Source organism: Haliotis asinina, chromosome 9 (genome assembly GCF_037392515.1).
Source record: "Haliotis asinina isolate JCU_RB_2024 chromosome 9, JCU_Hal_asi_v2, whole genome shotgun sequence".
In the NCBI taxonomy this organism is placed as follows: domain Eukaryota; kingdom Metazoa; phylum Mollusca; class Gastropoda; order Lepetellida; family Haliotidae; genus Haliotis; species Haliotis asinina.
Window position 1 is genome coordinate 52722551 of NC_090288.1, and position 18514 is coordinate 52741064.

The 18514-nt window shown below is 41.1% G+C and overlaps 2 protein-coding genes across 2 annotated transcripts in view; both read left to right on the forward strand.

Annotated features, from left to right (window-relative positions):
- Positions 1-18514, forward strand: part of LOC137297079 (fibulin-1-like) — a 565492-nt gene that overhangs the window by 187674 nt on the left and 359304 nt on the right. The gene's annotated exons all lie outside the window — the stretch shown is intronic.
- Positions 8122-17385, forward strand: LOC137297315 (cytochrome P450 4F2-like). The gene is made up of 10 exons (XM_067829326.1): positions 8122-8310; positions 9482-9629; positions 10040-10221; positions 11578-11693; positions 12434-12502; positions 15318-15447; positions 15756-15891; positions 16137-16260; positions 16476-16754; positions 17268-17385. Exons 1-10 carry the CDS (start codon positions 8122-8124, stop codon positions 17383-17385), a joined length of 1491 nt encoding a protein of 496 aa, XP_067685427.1.

The window sequence follows — 18514 nt, forward strand, 5'->3', positions numbered from 1 at the left end:
TTTAGAAAAATGCTAAAAGTGTAACCTGTCAATGGAAGTTAGATTTTGTTTCTTTTTGTTCCTACTGCAACTTAACTCTTGTTTACAAACTACATATTGTTCAAAGCTTCAAATGAAGCATTGTGTTGATGACAACTTAATTTTAGCTTTAGACTAAATTCTGGTTAACAAGGAATTCCTAGATTTCAAACTGCGAAAGTCATCTTTACTTATCCATTGCTGGATTGAACTGAGAACACACTATCTATATAACTGATGGCAGCAGTCTTTTTAAAAACTTTATGACGGACGTTTTTATTTACTTTAAAGTTAAACAAAGAGTGTTCTGTTGCAACACCTGTTTATTTCTTTAATTTAATGATGTTTGCAAAACAAAACTCTTGTTCTGAAGTCATGTTATTCACTTAAGAGCTTCAAATAAAGAAATGTTTTGATTACAAGTTATTTGTTCATTTAATAAACATGGAAAGAGTAATCACTGTTTCAAATGTTCATCCGAAAATCTTCATTGTCTTTCACTGGCAAATTGTGCAGTCAGTGCTTCTCGAAGAGCTGACCCAGTGACTGGATCTGGATGAACTTGTTGTCCGCACTCTCCCGTTTCAGCATCTACCTCCTGCAGCCAGCCTGGGTCGAAAAACTCGTGCTCATTCTCACACATGTTGTGCAAGGCAACTGAAGCTGCTGTGAGTACTTGCACAAATTTCACATCCAGATAAACGTCTCCATCACCCCTTGAGGCGACCAAATGTGTTTTCAATAGTCATGCGTGCACTGCTGAGTTTGTAGTTGAAGTAAGATTGTTCCTCTGTCAGAGCCCCTCTGTTACTATATGTTTTCAGTAGCCAAGGACACATAGGGTATGCAGGGTCTGCGATGATGATAACGGGCATATCCACTTTCTGATCAGTAGGACCTACACCGACCATCATCTCTGCTGTCTGCGGTAATATCTCACCACCTTCTACCAAAGCCCTCAGCTTAGAGTTTGAAAACACCCTTGCATCGTGAACTCGACCTGGCCACCCTATGCAGACATCAGTGAACCTGTACTTATCATCACAAACTGCTTGCATGATAATGAAGTAGAACCCTTTTCTATTCACATAATCAGATTGGAATTGCTGAGGGGCCACAATTGGAATGTGCGTAGCATCAATAGCACCTCCACGGTTTGGAAAGTTCCATTTCTTTTCGAATCCTGAAATAACCCTTTTAAGTTCTTCGCCTTCAGGGACCTTGACCACAGCCGGAAATATGTATGTGTAAATGGCCTTACACACCTCATGCACAATGCAGCAGACAGTGGACTTGTGTATTCCAAAGAGATTGGCAATGGTGCGATATTCTCCTGTTGTAGCGAGAAAATATACTGCAACTGCGACTCTGTGTACAAGACAGATAGCTTGGCAAAGTCTGGACTGCTTTTCAAGATGTCGTCTAAGTTTTTGACAGAGAAGATTGAACATTGCTTTTGACATTCGGAAGTTCTCTCTCCACCGAGTATCATCAAATGTTTGTACGGTCACCTCCCACCAATGTGGACATCTTCCTCGTGCCCATACACTTCGCTCTCTGTATAATGAGGATGTCACACATAACACCATAACTTGCAAAAATCTGTTTCTTCTCCTTTTCCTTGACAGCCGCCTGTACCTGTCCATGGTCAGATTGAAATGAGAATGATGAATACCCACCCCTGTCTTAAAACCCATGTAAACGCAAATCCTTTTGCCCCTTTGCCCCTGGGGGCAGATTAACCCCCGGGAGGTAAAATACCCCGGGGGCAAACAGGTGTCATGTAAACGCAGCTTTAGAGAAGGATGTAAATTTAGCCATGGGCTCGTTTCTAAGATTTGACTCGAAGCTGCAAACTGAATGCAAAAGAGAGTGCCTGTTATTCCGAAGGTATCCGCATTCTAGCGTCATAGGGCAAAAGAAGCTGAACGCGGTTCGAAACAGACCTTTAGCGCAGAAAATCCAACATTGTAGACTTAAATATAGCGATTTATCTGGACGATGGAAATACCCAAGCCGAAAAAAAACCCAACCAAACAAAAAAAAAAATACAAAATATAACAGTCTCCTAGAGCCTGAGGGGTATCTGTCCTGTACTATTCTAGTACTTTTGTTGGGTTGGGTCCCATTCGAGACTCGAAAAATCGCTCTTAGAGTCTGGTGTCTAATAGCATAGCCAGAATACAAAATCTGCGATCAAGCCCACTCAGTCACTCCGGCTTCAACTGAAGGTATAGCTCTTCAAGGAACTTCTTCTCAAAGTATAGTCAGATTATATTTTGGCATTTCAAACGTTTCACTTCTCACTGGGACAAGGTAATGACCCAGACTCTCACAATTTGAGTGAACACATTGCTGAGCATAATGTTCATTTATATCATTTTGTCTATAATAGTCACTTACATGGTACATGGCACTTCACCTGAACCTGTGCTGAGACACGAAACAGGAAGCACATTGCTGGAATTTGTTTTCGTGGGGTCGGGGGCAATGGAGTCTGTGTGTATGATAAAACATACTGAAGGGTTTTTATGAGGTCTCTAATCCAGCAATCCGAGAAACAACACGAGGTTTAGGATTTTAAATCTCATAAATACCCCTGGATTAGTGTTTTATCAAGCTTACCAGTTGACTGAAGATATATCTCAGATATAATCTTAACATTTGGTATTTACTGTTGTAATAACTGGAATGAGACTGGCAGCTGACACCTTGACTAGCACGCTGCCCGTGCCCCGCACGTGCGCTGCCGCACTATCCGTCTTTTGAGGACACACGTTCATGCTGACAAACAATATCAGTCTTCACAGCGATACTTCGTAGCCCAGTGGATGAAACCGCCATGCCAGTAAGCGAAGGGTTGCAGGTTTGAAATCAGCCATCGGCACTTTGTGTTGGAAGTTATCGATGATGTGATATTTTACGATCGCATTCAGTGATTGCAAAATACCGTTCTATCAATCTGCAAAACACGCAATCCTTCAGAGTCAAGGGAGGTGTATATTACAGTCCCTGGGACTGTGTAGTACTCTTTGGGAAGACTCCCGTGAGATTTATGACGTATAATTTGACAGGCAATATAGACGCATGACGTTACTGGATGTGAAGCCTATTTCTGGGGTCCCCGCCGTGACATCGGTGGAATATTGCTAAAAACGGCCTAAAACAACACAGACCGAGCGAGAGAGACAGCGTAAGCGCATGTCAGTTTGTAAAGACATACCTGTATGCCATTCCATTAATATAACAGTGAGTGGAAGGCTGTACTTCACTGATTACACTTGGTGTAAGTGTAAAATCTAAATCGTAAGACTACATGAAGTATATACTTTTCATGTTTTCTTTTGTCTTTGAAAGTATCAAGTAAATGACTTTCATAATACAAAAGAACAAGAAAAAATGTCATTGTCCTGTACACTTATCCTTTAAGCGAAATATCACATAACATTTATATACATATTGGTGGAAGACTTTGAATTATGGGATGTGGCGTTAAGCAATGTTCACTCACTGCCTCTGAATTATGGCGTAGGCAAACCCTTTAGCATCAACTGTATTCCATACTTTGTTCATCTGCTCCAAGGTACATTTGGCTAAGACGTGCTAAAAACACATACAAACATCTTTCAATAACCATAATAACTACTTCCTTGATTTACCCATCTGAATTAAAAACATAGGAGACAAATGAGACCATCTAATCTCTTCAGAACTACGCATAAAGGTCAGGTCTCCACAAATCGGTCTCGAGGAATTATTTCAACCCTCCAAAACCCAACTTTCACATCATGTAGTGTAATATGTCGGCACCTCCTGTGTGTGATGTCAACACTTTACAACTTGACGCGCATTCACTTTCTATGAATTCCAGGTGTGTTATTCGTTTACGTTTACGAGGATAAGTGAAGCGGACAAGGGAGAAATCTGGTTTGACAACGAAAGCCTGAATGCACGCGCTGTTGCAAGGAGATCTCTACGGGCGCCTCAGGGACACACCAGCGAAATGAATCAACTCAAACGCACCCTTGCTATCAATCATTATAATAATAAACTGGCAAAAAGGAATATGTTGAGGACCTACCCGACTGTTGACCTGTAATAACATGCATGAATTCCGCCCAATGGCGCTTGCCATTGTGAGCGAAGGGGCTCCACGTTGTCCGAATATTACCAACTTGCTATTCTTGAGGGCGGTTAAAAGTCTCCAAAAATATTACGGTAAACTGACAATATTTTGTGACAAGTAGCAGATATTAGTTAAAGTTGAAAAAGGAAGAACGATTGTTTTCAGGTATGGAGGCCACAATAAATACCCAGTTATTCCTTCAAATTCTTAAACAAAGGTGTATTGATATTCATAAACAGATATGGTGTGGAACTTGAACAACCTCTCCAAATTAAGGTTGTCTTTGTGATTTCTCCAGCTATAGTCTTATGATTGAACATGGTCGTAAATTAGACCCATCAAGAGATCAGCCATTGTGTTCTCTTTGCGGTGTTCCTGTGATAAGGTCAGTTACACTTACCTAAGAATGTCCATTTTACGATGATCTCAGAAAAACATCTCATCACAAGATATTTCTGGGTATTTCCATCTGTCGATAACTTTGAACAGCCGCCGCTATCTATTAATGAAATAATAACTTCCTGCATTTAAATTGCGGAATAAGTTTCAATCACCATGTTCACTTCTCGTGTTGATTTTTGCCAACAGTCATTGCCTCTCTTGTCACCATCTGATTTTACAGGCGCTTCTTGTGTTTCAGCAATAGTCTGATATGTCTCTGTACAAACGGACTGTAGCATCCTCACCAAATAGTCATTATTCAATAACTCTTGTATGCAACCATACATTACATCACCGAGTATTGTGTTCGCTGTAAAAATGTTTTTGGTTTTGTTAAGCACAATTACATTTAACAGCAGTTTTTCATGAGCTGGACATTCCATGAGAATGTGTCGAACTGTTTCTGGGCAGTTTAAGGTACAGCATTCACATGAAGAAAAAACGTTTTCATCTGAAATATTTTTATATACATTCAGCCACAATACCCAAGCCTTAGGCAGTGCAAAACAACTTCATCTCTCCAACAACGCCGACGTATTTTAGAATGTTTGTTTACATGACTCAGCTGAGCACGCGTCAGCGAGTACTTTCATTTTCCCATTTCTTTTGCCAAAATGTACTTTTTTAGGATGAAATCAAACAGTAATCTCTTGGAATTGTCTTAATAGTTTCAAGATTTGGCTGTTGTCTGTTGCAACACAGTGCTGGGTGTAAAATAATGCCACAGCTGATGTACATAGAGTTTAAAACCGTGTCAAGATATAAGCTCATCATTCGCAAGACCGACTTGATACCTTATAGAAATAAATATAGCGTGAAAATGAAAATATGAAAGTTTTTGCCAAGAATGTAGAAATGAAATCATTTTGACCATGATATTAGTTAGTTCGTTATTGACAGCGTTGTGGGACCATCAAGCTGCTGCCTTTATTGTCCCTGGAGTGTTTTCAAAGTCTTTCATCTATCGTTTATAGTGGTAAGTGTTGTGAATACTAGTATTATGTTAACCAGGAGAATATGTGTGTGGTAATTTACAAAATCTGAAATATCCTTAATCGTGATGTTAGTTCGTTAACGTATTGATGATGACAGGACCAAGCTGCTGCACATATTGTGTCGCTGAAAGGTTATCATATATGATTCATATGTGTTAGTGTTGCAGATATTAGCAGCATATTGGGCGAAACCAGGAGACCAGATGTGACCTTATTTTTACAATGTACAATGTATCTGTATCTGATACATAATGTATGTATGTATGTATGTATGTATGTATGTATGTATGTATGTATGTATGTATGTATGTATGTATGTATGTATGTATGTATGTATACTCTTTTCGTAAGTTATGCAAATATCATCATCAGATTAGAATTAAATTTTCTTTCCTGATTCACGCACTTAAGTTAAGTCAGAGATGTGTTTTGTATACAAAGCCTTCAGCTAATGGAGCTTGCTTGCACAAATAGTATCCAGCTATATATTTCGTTCGCAAATCTTTATGGACATAAAAGTGAAAAGGGATCCCATTTCCACATCTAAATTACACAAAGGTCACATCATTCTCTTTCATCCTTCAATACAGAAACAACTTCTTTCGTTTCGTTCAACCATTATGTTGATCAAGCCTAATCTAAGACGTATAAATTGGTATCTTAATACCTTTGATATTGAAAAACGACAGATATTCCTCCGATTAGAGAACTGAACTATTATCTATTACTGAATGCCACTCTTGATAAACATAGTAAGACCTATTTCACGAAACTGAATTAAAAACATATTTTCATCACCAACTGACTGACAGCCATAACAAGACATAACCATGTGGAAACAGAAGGTTTCTTACCTTCTTGCATTGCCCATTGTAAGGCATACTGACTGAAGATGCTGTATCATATCGATGTTACAACTAATTCTCTCTTGTGCTCACACCCAAACCCACCCTCTTCCGGGGCACATACATTACAAAGAACAAATCAGCTGACAGTTACTTAAAGGCCGTGCGAACTATAAATGCAAATCGCAAAAACACCACTTCAAGATTTTGTTTGATATATCCGCAGAAAGATACCTAGCGGTATTCGAGTTATGATAGTTATGATCCGGAAACAAAGCCCACCCTTCCCTTGTGGAACTAAATACATAAAGGTCCCATGAAGAGCAAGAGAAATAGAGATGACGAGAACCTAGAAATAGCCAAAGGCACCGCTGTAGATTCTGTTTGCTATATCTACCAAGTCTTGTAGAACGATATTGAACGGTTATTATGTTATGCTCCGGAAAAAAATATGATTTGATATGATAACATATCGCGAGGATAAAATCTTAAAAACGACTGGCATTAGTGTGTTGGGGCAAATTCTTTTTATTCAACACATAGTAAAACATAAACAGTTTATGAGTGCCGTACCGTCTTTAAGCACATTTATCATTGGTTTTGAGGAGTGTGTCTTATAAACGAAGAACAGATGGTTTTAAATGTTGTATTGATAGCTGAAGATTAGAAAAATTGTCCAGAAGATACTACAGTTCCATGGGGCTTCAATTGGAGATAGTGAGCGAGAAGGTCTTTTACTTGGTAAGTGGCAGCGGTGGCATGACGTCCATGTTCATACATACTGTAAACCCCAGAGTTGATAAAACCCCTGGTATAATAACCCCAGAGTTAATAAAACCCCTGGTATTATAAACCCCAGAGTTAATAAAACCCCTGGTATTATAAACCCCAGAGTTGATAAAACCCCTGGTATAATAACCCCAGAGCTGATAATACCCCTGGTATTATAAACCCCAGAGTTGATAAAACCCCTGGTATAATAACCCCAGAGCTGATAATACCCCTGGTATTTTAAACCCCAGAGTTAATGATACCCCTGGTATTATAAACTCCACAGATAATGATACCCCTGGTATTATAAACGCCCGAGTTAATAATACCCGTGGTCTGACGCCCTTTGAAGTAATTCTTGAAGCAGCCATGTTCCAATTTTTTCGCATGCGCTGCATTTCGCTTCACATCAGTAACAGATTCAGGTTGACTTTCAGGTTCAGGCAAAATATTTGTTTCTGGTATAGTTATTACAGACAGCATCATGTGAATGTCAAGGGAACGTGTCAGACACTGACACTTTACAGGGAACGTGGCACTTGTGTGTCGGTACACGTGTGTGTGTGTGTGTGTATGTGTGTGCGTGTGTGTGTGTGTGTGCGCACGCGCGATTGACCTCACTTAAATTTCGCATGCATAATTTCGACCCACACCAATGTATGCATACAGACAACAGTACCACATGAGGCAACGTTTTCATTAGACGCTTTTCACTTTCAGAGATTTCAGGCGCATGATTGGCATCTACACTGTGAAAAGAATAGCAGAACACAAATATGTCGAACAAGCGTGGTTTAATGTATACAGTGAATATTCTCCGTTGTTAATCAATGACTCGTAGCGTGAGGAATCTAGGCTTGTATATCAGCGTCCAGTGCCCAGTCTGTTACTGGGTTCAGAGTTTGACAAAGGGAGGATGATGACGATGGACCTTCTGCAAGTAGAATCTCGTCTCAATCGTAAATCTATTGTCGAGACTGTAGGAACATCTGTTCTCCTGTACGTGATATACCGTATCATCAAGTTCCTGGTCTGGTATCGGCGTCTCTACAGCTTCTTCAACAACTGTCAGGGGGTCAAAGATTTCTCCTGGAGGACCGGCAACCTACATTTGGTGAGTCGGTTTATCTCATTCTTTGTCATCCTTGCTTTGTAATATATGTGCGTATATGTATCACTAATTTTAGTGCTGCCGCGTTATATATCAGTTGAGAAGTCTGTAGAGCAGAGCATATACTACAGTTGTGTAATATATACTCAATTGTACGTAGCGGCACGGGCACATGCGACACACAGATTTTGAGATATTGTGTGAAGCGCGTGCTTCCATATACATTTGAGTATACTAGGGTATGATCACCCTTTTCGACCAATGTATATTAATGCTCATGATGTTGATCACTGTATTGTCTGGTAAAGACTCGATTACTTGCGACCCGCTCCCATATAGCTGGAGTATTGCTGACATTGAACAGCAAACAAATAAACACACACACACACACACACACACACACACACACACACACACACACACAAAACAAACAAACAAAAAACAAAAAACAAAAAAAAACAAAACAAAAAAACCCCCCAAAAACCAAAAACAAACAAACTAACAAACAAAAGATCATGCCCAAGAGTTGTCCTTACTGTAGAGCGATTGATAAACGTTCACACTGTCCTTGATGACGAAACATACGTATGAAAAGGTCAGCTTCCAAAAGGTTATGGATGAGATGAGAGAAACAGTATGTGAAGAGGGTCTCTGCCACTGTAGACACCTGAAAGGCTGAAAGTTGAAGGATACACAAGCCCTGTGGTTTTCATGTTATATTAGTAACTAAACACAATGTCGTGAACACTAAACACAATGTCGTGAACACTAAACACAATGTCGTGAACTTTTGGACTTGGTTTCAAGTCAGTACGCATTTCTGTAGACTGTCAAGTGATCAACGTTCTTCCAGTGAGAAGAGGTTTTATGTCTCCGTCTAACGCAACGCAAGCAACCCCGATAAATTTCCCGATGGCATACCGGCTTAACCTCTCTCTCTCTCTCTCTCAGCAGCATTTTAAGCAAGTTTACCCATACTCTACTCGATCTAACTTTCAGAAGCAAACATACGATTGAGTTAACTTTTATATCCATACCAGCTATACAAATCATGTAACATACAGCAAATTTAAAGCACGACAATTGACTTTAAGGCTCACTGAAGGGAAACAACTCGAGTGACCTGACGCCGACATGGTCACTCGTCTAGTTCACAAGGATGTTCGTGTTTCAGCTTCCTAAGCTGTTTGAGAAGCGTATTTCAGTCGAGCAGGAATGGATGAAGAGATACCCGAAGTACTACCGGATGTGGATAGGACCCTTCCACCCAGTCATCATCGTCTACCATGCAGACACTATCAGAGCCATCGTCAAGTCCACAGGTGACCAGGGAATTACTTGTGTGTGTTTCGAAATACGTACCAACATTGTCTGAAATAATAATACAGTTGATGTTGTGGACAATGTCCTGTTTTACTGTAAGTAGACGGAAAATGCTGCTTGTCGAATGGAAATGCGAAAAATGTTCTCTGAGTTGATTACTAGTTATTGAGTGAGTATAGGTTTACACCGCACTCAGCAATTTTCCAGCTATATGGCAGCGGTCTGTAAATAATCGAGTTTGGACTAGACAATCCAGTGATCAACTCTCATCTGGAAGAAGTGACCCTGCAAGGACACATTTTGTCTGTGATTCACCAGTGCAGTTTGTTTCGATTACAGAATAGAAAAATGATAAAATCTCATAATCACAGAAACAAGCTGAACGAATCCTGACACTCTTTTAATGCAGAACCAAAGTCAAGGGGATTTGGAGGACCATATACATCATTACTGCCCTGGCTTGGGGAGGGTCTCATTGTTGCCAGGGGACAACGCTGGTACCGATCTCGTCGCCTCCTTACTCCCACCTTACACTTCGACATCCTGAAACCCTACGTCGACGTCGCCAACAACGCCAATGACACCGTGCTGGTTAGTCGAATACACGTGTCGGCTTCACATGTCTTCGACACAGTCACTCCAATAATTCAAAGGTTGCAATTATGATGTGGAATCCCCGATGTTTATGAAAGTCATTTGAATTTAGAATACATTAATAAAGTTTAACTCCCTGAGTTTTAAGCCAGGAGATATGAGGGCCCAGTCGTCTGAGGTAGACTTGCGCCCTCTTTGACACACAAGGACCCTTGTTCGAAATGCCGGATTATGTTCCTAGGTTTGTTAGCTTCATATCCGCTATGGCGGTAAACGCCTCAGTCCTGGATCTTTTCGGACTTTCATTTCAAACGCTGAAACCCGGCTGACACCAGTCTCGTTACGAACGGAAGCGAGAAAGACAAAACCGAATCACTTCAGAATGTTCAAGTAGAAGTGAGTGAGTGTGCCGCGTTTAGCAATATCACGGCGGGCGATACCCAAGTGCACCCAAGTGCACCCAAGTGGGACATCAAACCCGGGTCTTCGGCGTTACGAGCGAACCCTTTAACAACAAAGTTATCTCAACGCCCCGACATGATACTGACGTCAAAGTTGACCGTCTATCGAATGAAATCAGAATAAAGACTGAGTCATGGTAAACATGTAGGTAAAAGCATGTGAACGGTTTCATTCCGGTTGTATAGTTTAGAATCAAGATAATGCTTGTTCTGACAATTGATGAAGTCTGGTTTTATCCTGTGTGCGTTGTGCTGTAAATACAAATGAACTGCTTGGTTCAGTTTCCTAAAGATGTGTTAAGAGTGGTTGAATATATGTATGTATATATTATATCCTCTGCTGTCCAGTGTGTGCTATTGGTTAATACTTAATGTGCGTCGCTTGCGAGGGCTGCTGGCAATGATAATTAGTACACTCTTTTTGTGTGAATTAATACACACTATGCTAATGTTTATATAATATGTACAGCAGCATATCTATAATTTTGGATTAATGAAAATCCTTTGAAGACGCACAAAACGATACCCCTTCCTTTTGTGTTGTATATTTTTGTATCTGAACGTTTATTTGTCTTCTGGATGGTCGTGAAGGTGTTATAGTGAGCTAAGGAATGAGGTGAGTTTCCAGCAACAGGACCTTCACACATTGTACCCATGAGGGGAATCGATCCTGCGTTTTCGGTGTTGTAAGCGAACGCTTTAACAACTGGACTATCCAACCGCCACGATGTCAAAAGGAATTAGACTCCTTATCATGACGAAGCTTCAATCAGGCATTGGAAAGGGGTTAGTCCAGTGGATGAGTCATCTGAAGTGCCGGGTTCGATTCTTGGCGCGGTTACCTCGTATGTAAGGTGGTGTGAACATTTTCATATCAACATTTGGTTAACAGGAGAAGATTGACAAGGGAGGCACCAGCTTCGAGTGGTTCAACATGGTCGGCCTGTGTACATTTGGCATCTTGTTGAGATGCGCCATGTCGGTCGAGGAAGACATACAGCAACAGGGGTGAGTAGAGGATATGTGATCGATACTACTGGGGATTTGTCCTATAACATTGGTGTGTGTGCGAGTATGTGTGAGAGTGAATCTGTCGTCCTGTCGAATGTAATTAGTGGCAAACGTTCACTTTGCCGATGGTAAACAAGTCGTTATTCATCAATGACCCAGACTCACCTCCAGTTTCTAAGGGTCCAGCACCAACGAAAGTGTTTTAAAACAGGGCGACGCCTTCCTAGTCAAATCCCTACTTCACGCAATCGATTTCTGACAGTTTGGTCGAAACTTCGTCTCAAACCAGGGATGTGTTGTCTCCACATCTGTGGCAAGACGATGACGCAAGTGAGAACAGGGATGTACTGGTCTTGTGTTTGGATGGTAACTCTTCAAAGGCCGCTTCTCAAGCTATCTTGGGCGGAAACAATCCCAACGGATGATATGGTGCTCTGATGAACGTTGAACTGTGTGGTAACTGTGGACTGCGACTCCCCAGCTTCAAGGCTGCCAGATGAAAAAATGACAAAACTGAACACAATGTTTCCTTTCAGCTTGCTTTGTTCCGTTTGCTGGCACATGCGTTTTGCTTTGTATGTTTTCTTGGTGATCTTTTGAAGATTATTTCTTTAAACTCTTCGAGTCAAACATTCTCAAAATCACAGATGCAATTCCTTTTTTATGAGGAAATATAGTTTTAATGCTTAATTGTCGTGTGGTTATTGAAATCTAACAGCAGTATGTCTTTCTTTCAGGCTTACTCACCCGTGTGTGAACGCAGTGAATGACTTACTCGTTCTGGTTACAGATCGATGTATGAAAGTGTACGGGTATTCGTGATACCACACATTTCTGACTGTCTGTCTGACTGTCATTTAAAGATCACATGCAACCAAGAAATCAAACATAATTAAAACACAGTTATCACTTAGTCATAATATATAAAATGCTTTGCTGATTAAGAAAAAACAAACAAATAAACAAAATTATGAGCGTATAATCGCAAATCAAAAGTGTAATACTTTGTACTTGGGTTTACCTGCCTCGAAACGAAGCCACCGCGATACCGAACTCAGTCAGGCCCCGAGGTTATAAAACACTCCTGAGTACGATCTCGTGCTCAAATCCGGTTTCGTGCTGAACTCAGAACTCGAACTCAGACTCAGTAAGTGGAGGTTATAAAAAAATCTGAGTACGTTTTCGTGCTCAATGTGAGCATGAAACACCTATGATCTCAAGTACGCTAAGGACCGTGCTCAACGCTGAGTTCGATGGCAACAATGGCAGCTCACCTGCGTCAGATTCGGCAAGCTCGGCGGAGAGCGCGCGTACCGAGGATGTTTCGAGATCGTTCGAACCCGCTCGAATATATGGGAGAAGAGGAAGTTTTCGACAGATATCGTTTTTGGCCGAGAGCGATCATTTATTTGCTCGGTCTACTTAATTTACCCGGGCACTCAGCTCGGAACCGTTCTCGTTTTTTCAACTCGGGCACACAGTCGGTTGCCACTGTCAATAAAGCAGACGACAACATCCGGGTCGTTTTTCTCACCTTTTCTGACGGAAGAGTTCCAAATTACCGCTTGTATTATAAACAAAGAGTACATTGAACATACTCAAGCCGAGCGTGAGTTGTACTCAGCTGAGTACGTCCTCAAAATGTTTTGTAACCTTCGCTTGAGTACGAAACTGAGCTGAACTCGATTTTGAGCACGAGCACGAATTGAGCATGAAACTGAGTTGAGCACGAAATGTTGTTTATAACCTCGGACCCAGAGCCGGTGGGTGTGTACTCAAGTGTAACGAAGCTTTTTCATTGGGACTGGTTCATTTACCGCTACGTTTAGCCGGCTCTTTGTTTATGACTTATAAACCCGGTAGGTAGTAATTGCATATGGTCAGTGATTGAAGTTGTGTACTGCATATTGTCATTAGCAGACAGACAGGCAGACATATAAGTGTCAATAAACCAGACATTAAGTTTTCTCTGAAAAAGAGCCTGCTTATCACAATCAAAATGTTTTTGTTTTTCTTATGTAAAGCGTAGATTGTTTACTTGTTTCTGTACACAGCCGAGATTAGACTACTGCTCAGGACCTCATACCCCGGGCATGCATACTGTTTCAACCTATTCACTACGCATGCGTTATGGGCGCAGCGCAGCATAGCTGTAGAAACCACTTTTCCCCCCAGCGCGGGGGTCAAATTAGTGAATCGTTTGAAAACGGATTTAGCGGACTTTTTTTATCGCGTTTTTTTAACTTACAGGTTGAATTGGCATTTTTGATTATTTGTTGCGGTAAGTGCATACTTAAAGATATCAGAATCTGCAAAGTTGTGCTTTTCGTTGCATGTGACCTTTAAATGTCGACGTCGCGTCGAAGACCCGGGTTCGATTCCCCACATGGAAAACTCGTGAAGCTCATGTCTGGTGTCACCCGGCTCCATATTGCTGCCATGTTGCTAAAAATGACGCAAAACCATACTTACTCACTAACTCACTCACTCACTAACACTCTAACAATTCGCACATCAGTTGAATATAAGTACAATAGTGAGGCGCCTTCTACATAACTGCACTCATGAAACGACATGCCTGTGAGTGTCGCACTTAACCTGGTACTATGAATGCAGTTTTATAGCAAGCCAGTAATCTACCATTTTAACATGAACCCGAGATTCAGAAACATTCTATATGACGCCGAGCCGACTTGTCTTTGACCAATACCCTTAATGGCGAACGCCAGGCAAAATATAACAAGCATTACTGTTTAATGATCAAGTGAGCGAACATGACTTTACAGCGCTCATTGTAATATTCAACAGTACCACGGCTTGGAACATCTGAAATAGGCTTCACACGTTGAAGCCGTGGAGAGAATCGAATCCGTAACTGTTTAACCACTAGACTACCCCACCACCATATGTCGTTATTACAAGTAAAGCTACATCGAAAGGACATCATAGTGTCATGTTGCCCGAATGTTGTGTAAATCAAAAAGTGTAGTTTTAAACCTGTGGAACAAGATGATAACGCCTGTCACAGCTTATCTCCAACGAGAGGGCATACAGAAACTGGACTGGTCCTCTAAGTCCCCAGACCAGACCCCAGTTGAACATCTATGGGACATTCTCGGTAGCAGGGTATACGCCAGGAACCCCGCTCCCGTCAACTTGGCCCAGCTTGGTGCAGCTCTTCAAGGGGAATGGCGGACAATACCACGGGCAACCATCCTGGAATTAATCAACAGTATGTCATCAAGGGGTCGTGAATGTGTTGCCATGGTCCACTCAACAGATATTGAACTTCATGCCCAAATTTGATTTAGTGGGCATTCAGAGCAATTTCACATTCACTGTCATTTCATCAGTTCCCTTATTTTGTGTCGGTAGTATAGAGAACGTCTCGAGGAAACGGTTATATTTAGCACTGTTTCCACAACTGAAATGAGTGAATGAGTGAGGGAGTTTGGCTTTACCCCAATTTTATCAATAACTCAGAAATATCACGGCGGGGAACACCAGAAATGGCCTTCATACATTGTAACCATGTACAGATTCGTCCCTGTGTCTTTTGCGTGATGAGCGAACACTTTAACCACGAATCCTCCCCGCAATCCCAAAACCTTTTTGTTTCAGGAGCCCATGGCATTTCCCTGACTTCATCTTTTACAACTCGCCCCAGGGGAAGAAGTTTAAGAAACAGTGTGGCTTTGTACATCGCTGGGCGGAAGACATCATCGAGAAGAGGCAACAGACCTTGGGCAGTGTCTGTCTGCAAATACACAAAAACAAACAATGTGTATGATATATTTCACAAGAAACATCAACAATAGGTCATTATTAACATTGTATTGCATGGAATCTAATTCTGTGTTGCACTGCTAGATTGTATTTATCATTTTAGTTTGTCTACAACATTGCACTATGTATACTACATTGCCCTGTGTTTAACATTGTTCTCTGTATACAGCATTGTCTTGAGTATAACATTGTACTATCTTTACAATATTGTCTTGTGTTCAACATTGTACTATCTATGAAACATTGCCTTTTGTTTAACATTTTCATACACAGGATAAAGATGGACCCTCCAAGACCCGCTACCTCCACTTCCTAGACGTCATGCTCAGTGCCAGAGATGCTGATGGCAAGGGCCTCACCCCGCTGGAGATCAGAAATGAGGTCGATACGTTTCTATTTGCAGGTAAGGCCGCTTCTCCTGGCGCTGTTTATCAGGGTAAATGTTTGTTGTGTCTTTGTAATTTGTTTTCAAAACACAACTTTGGCACCTGGAAGAATTTTGTTTGCATGACAGAAAACAAGAAATCTGAACAGTTTTGTGTATATTTTACTTTGAATTTAGTTAGATCGGGCGTAATTGTCTGAATGGACAAGAACAAAGAGGACTTTTTAAGCAGTTGTGCTGCTCTATGTTTCCTTGTGATACTGGTCACAACACAACGGCCAGTGGAAAATCCTTTATTCTGTTCACCATGGCCTCCAAACACGAGTTCCAGAATCCAATCCAAGAGGAACTGGACACACTACTGGACGGAAGAGAGTCCAGTCACATCACATGGTAGGGCACATAACGTGATAGGGCAAACAACCTGGTAGAGCACATCGAATTGTAGGGCATAATACTAGGAGGGTACATTATCTGGTAGGTGACAGTTCCTGGTATTTATCATCACCTGGTTGTCATAATAATGCCATTGGGTTGGTGCTGCATGTAACAGTTTGGCGAGGATTGATTAGTTAATAGAAAGTTCAGCAAATTTTCGTACGTTACAGGGATGACATCCCTAAGATGGAGTATCTCACACGATGTCTGAAGGAAGGGATGAGGTTCTATTCGCCTGTTCCTTTCGTCAGTCGGAAACTGGAAAATCCCATGGACATCGACGGGAAGGTCTTCCCAGTAGGAACATTGATTTTACTGGGGATATGGAATGTTTACCATCACCCGGATGTGAGGGAGAACCCGGAAGTGTATGAGCCTGATCGGTTTCTACCCGAGAACATCCAGAAGAAGGAACACTACGCATATATCCCCTTCTCCGCTGGCCCGAGGTAATAGTGGGCGTGCAGTTGGTCTATCAACCCATTTACGATAAAGCTAGTGTCAATGATAAGCTAGACTGAATGAATGAGTGAGTGAGTATGGTTTTACGCATCTTTTAGCAGTATTCTAGCAATATCGCGACGGGGAACACCAGAAATGGGCCTCATACTTTGCACCCATGCGGATATCGAACCCGGCCTCGAACGTAAAAAGAGAACGTTTTAACTACTAGGCTACTCAAAACCCTCGTAGGATTATCAGAGATCACTGAACATTCGGACAACAACATAAACACGTATTTTAAGCCATTCCTAGCTTTTCTGTTTAATTTTCGTGTGCACGAATCAATTTTATAGAAACAGGAGGACGCACTATGCATACACAATCATTGACCAAATATACCAATATATTTATTAGCAGTTTTTGAAACAATAATTTTGTAACGGTTAACGTCCGGTGGCCATCTCAAGAACCACATTAAGTAAGGATGTGAGATTGCTCATAATGACTTCCCGTTTCAGAAACTGTATCGGACAACATTTTGCCATGAACATTTTTTCATGCTTGCAAGAATACGTCACAGGTATTCAAGAAATCATTCTTTCCTGGCGTAAAGTGCACGAACTCTCCTTCTTATAGGAATGTTGCCATTGGACATATGTGGCCGAGGTTAATTTCATAATTATCATTAACCTTGGTGGAACACATTAAATATATGTTTTCAACTATCGCAAAGGACCTGATACAGTCTGTTAGTCAACTTTTATAGTGATACATTGCATAACCATATAGGCGAAAGAGTCCTTTGTTTATCTTTGAGTTCAGTAGGCATATTTATTACATGGATGAATGGATGATGCATTATGTTTTTAGGTCGAACAGATGGATCTGTCTTTATGTGATAATTATCGTCTTAACATCCAAGTCCATTGGAGATTTCAGAGAATTCATCTACAATCTCTTCTGCCTAGGCGGACATCACAGTGATGACGTTGGGTTCATGTGCAGTTTTACAGATAAAAAAAGGAATTTCTTCAGAGACATTCTAATTCACTGTCACTGTCTCCGCATGAAAGGTTACATTTACCCAGATGTGATATGATGTCGCCACTGAGATTTAAGAGATGTTTTGCAAAGGGAAATTTGTTGGTCTGATTTGCCTGAATATGCTAAAATGATGTTGGCTTGTGAACCTGTGTCAACTTTAAACTTCAACATGGTACCTTCAACGGGCAAATGTATGAAAATGTCATTTCAACCAGTTCATGTACTACAACACCTCTGCAGTACTGATGAAGATGGTTGACTTTTGAATTTTTTTACACTTGGTACAAGTCTTTACATAAGCTGGGCACAGACGTTTAGAAGACGCTACGCAGAAAAGAAACAGAAAGGCCACGGTGATCTAAAGTAACACTCGTAGTTTCGGGGCTAACTGACGGGCTATTCCAGACACGAATCTATAAATATAAAACTAGCATAAAAACCTACAACACTTTAATTAAAGAGGACAAGGACACGGGCTATAGATCGCCAACAGCTGAAGGTAGATCAGCACACTAGGGATCATGGGGACTTACAGTACCTTTGCTACCTGCATGGACCGAAGCTGGATTTACACCATCCCTTCAGCCGCTGGCGAGTGTACGAAATGATACTCAAAATTAAAGTAACAAGACTACCACGATTAAAATCTCGGTCGACTTAAATTTACATCGAATGTTTTGGAGGAAGGTAATTTTACAATACTTCAACCCCTTTCAGGGTA

Excerpts from the sequence above, each read along its gene's own strand:
- LOC137297315 (XM_067829326.1), top strand. The coding sequence starts at position 8,122 with ATGGACCTTCTGCAAGTAGAATCTCGTCTCAATCGTAAATCTATTGTC. Across the intron at positions 11,694-12,433 it reads GAAGACATACAGCAACAGGG|GCTTACTCACCCGTGTGTGA; the intron begins GTGAGTAGAGGA and ends TCTTTCTTTCAG. Across the intron at positions 15,448-15,755 it reads GGCAACAGACCTTGGGCAGT|GATAAAGATGGACCCTCCAA; the intron begins GTCTGTCTGCAA and ends TTTCATACACAG.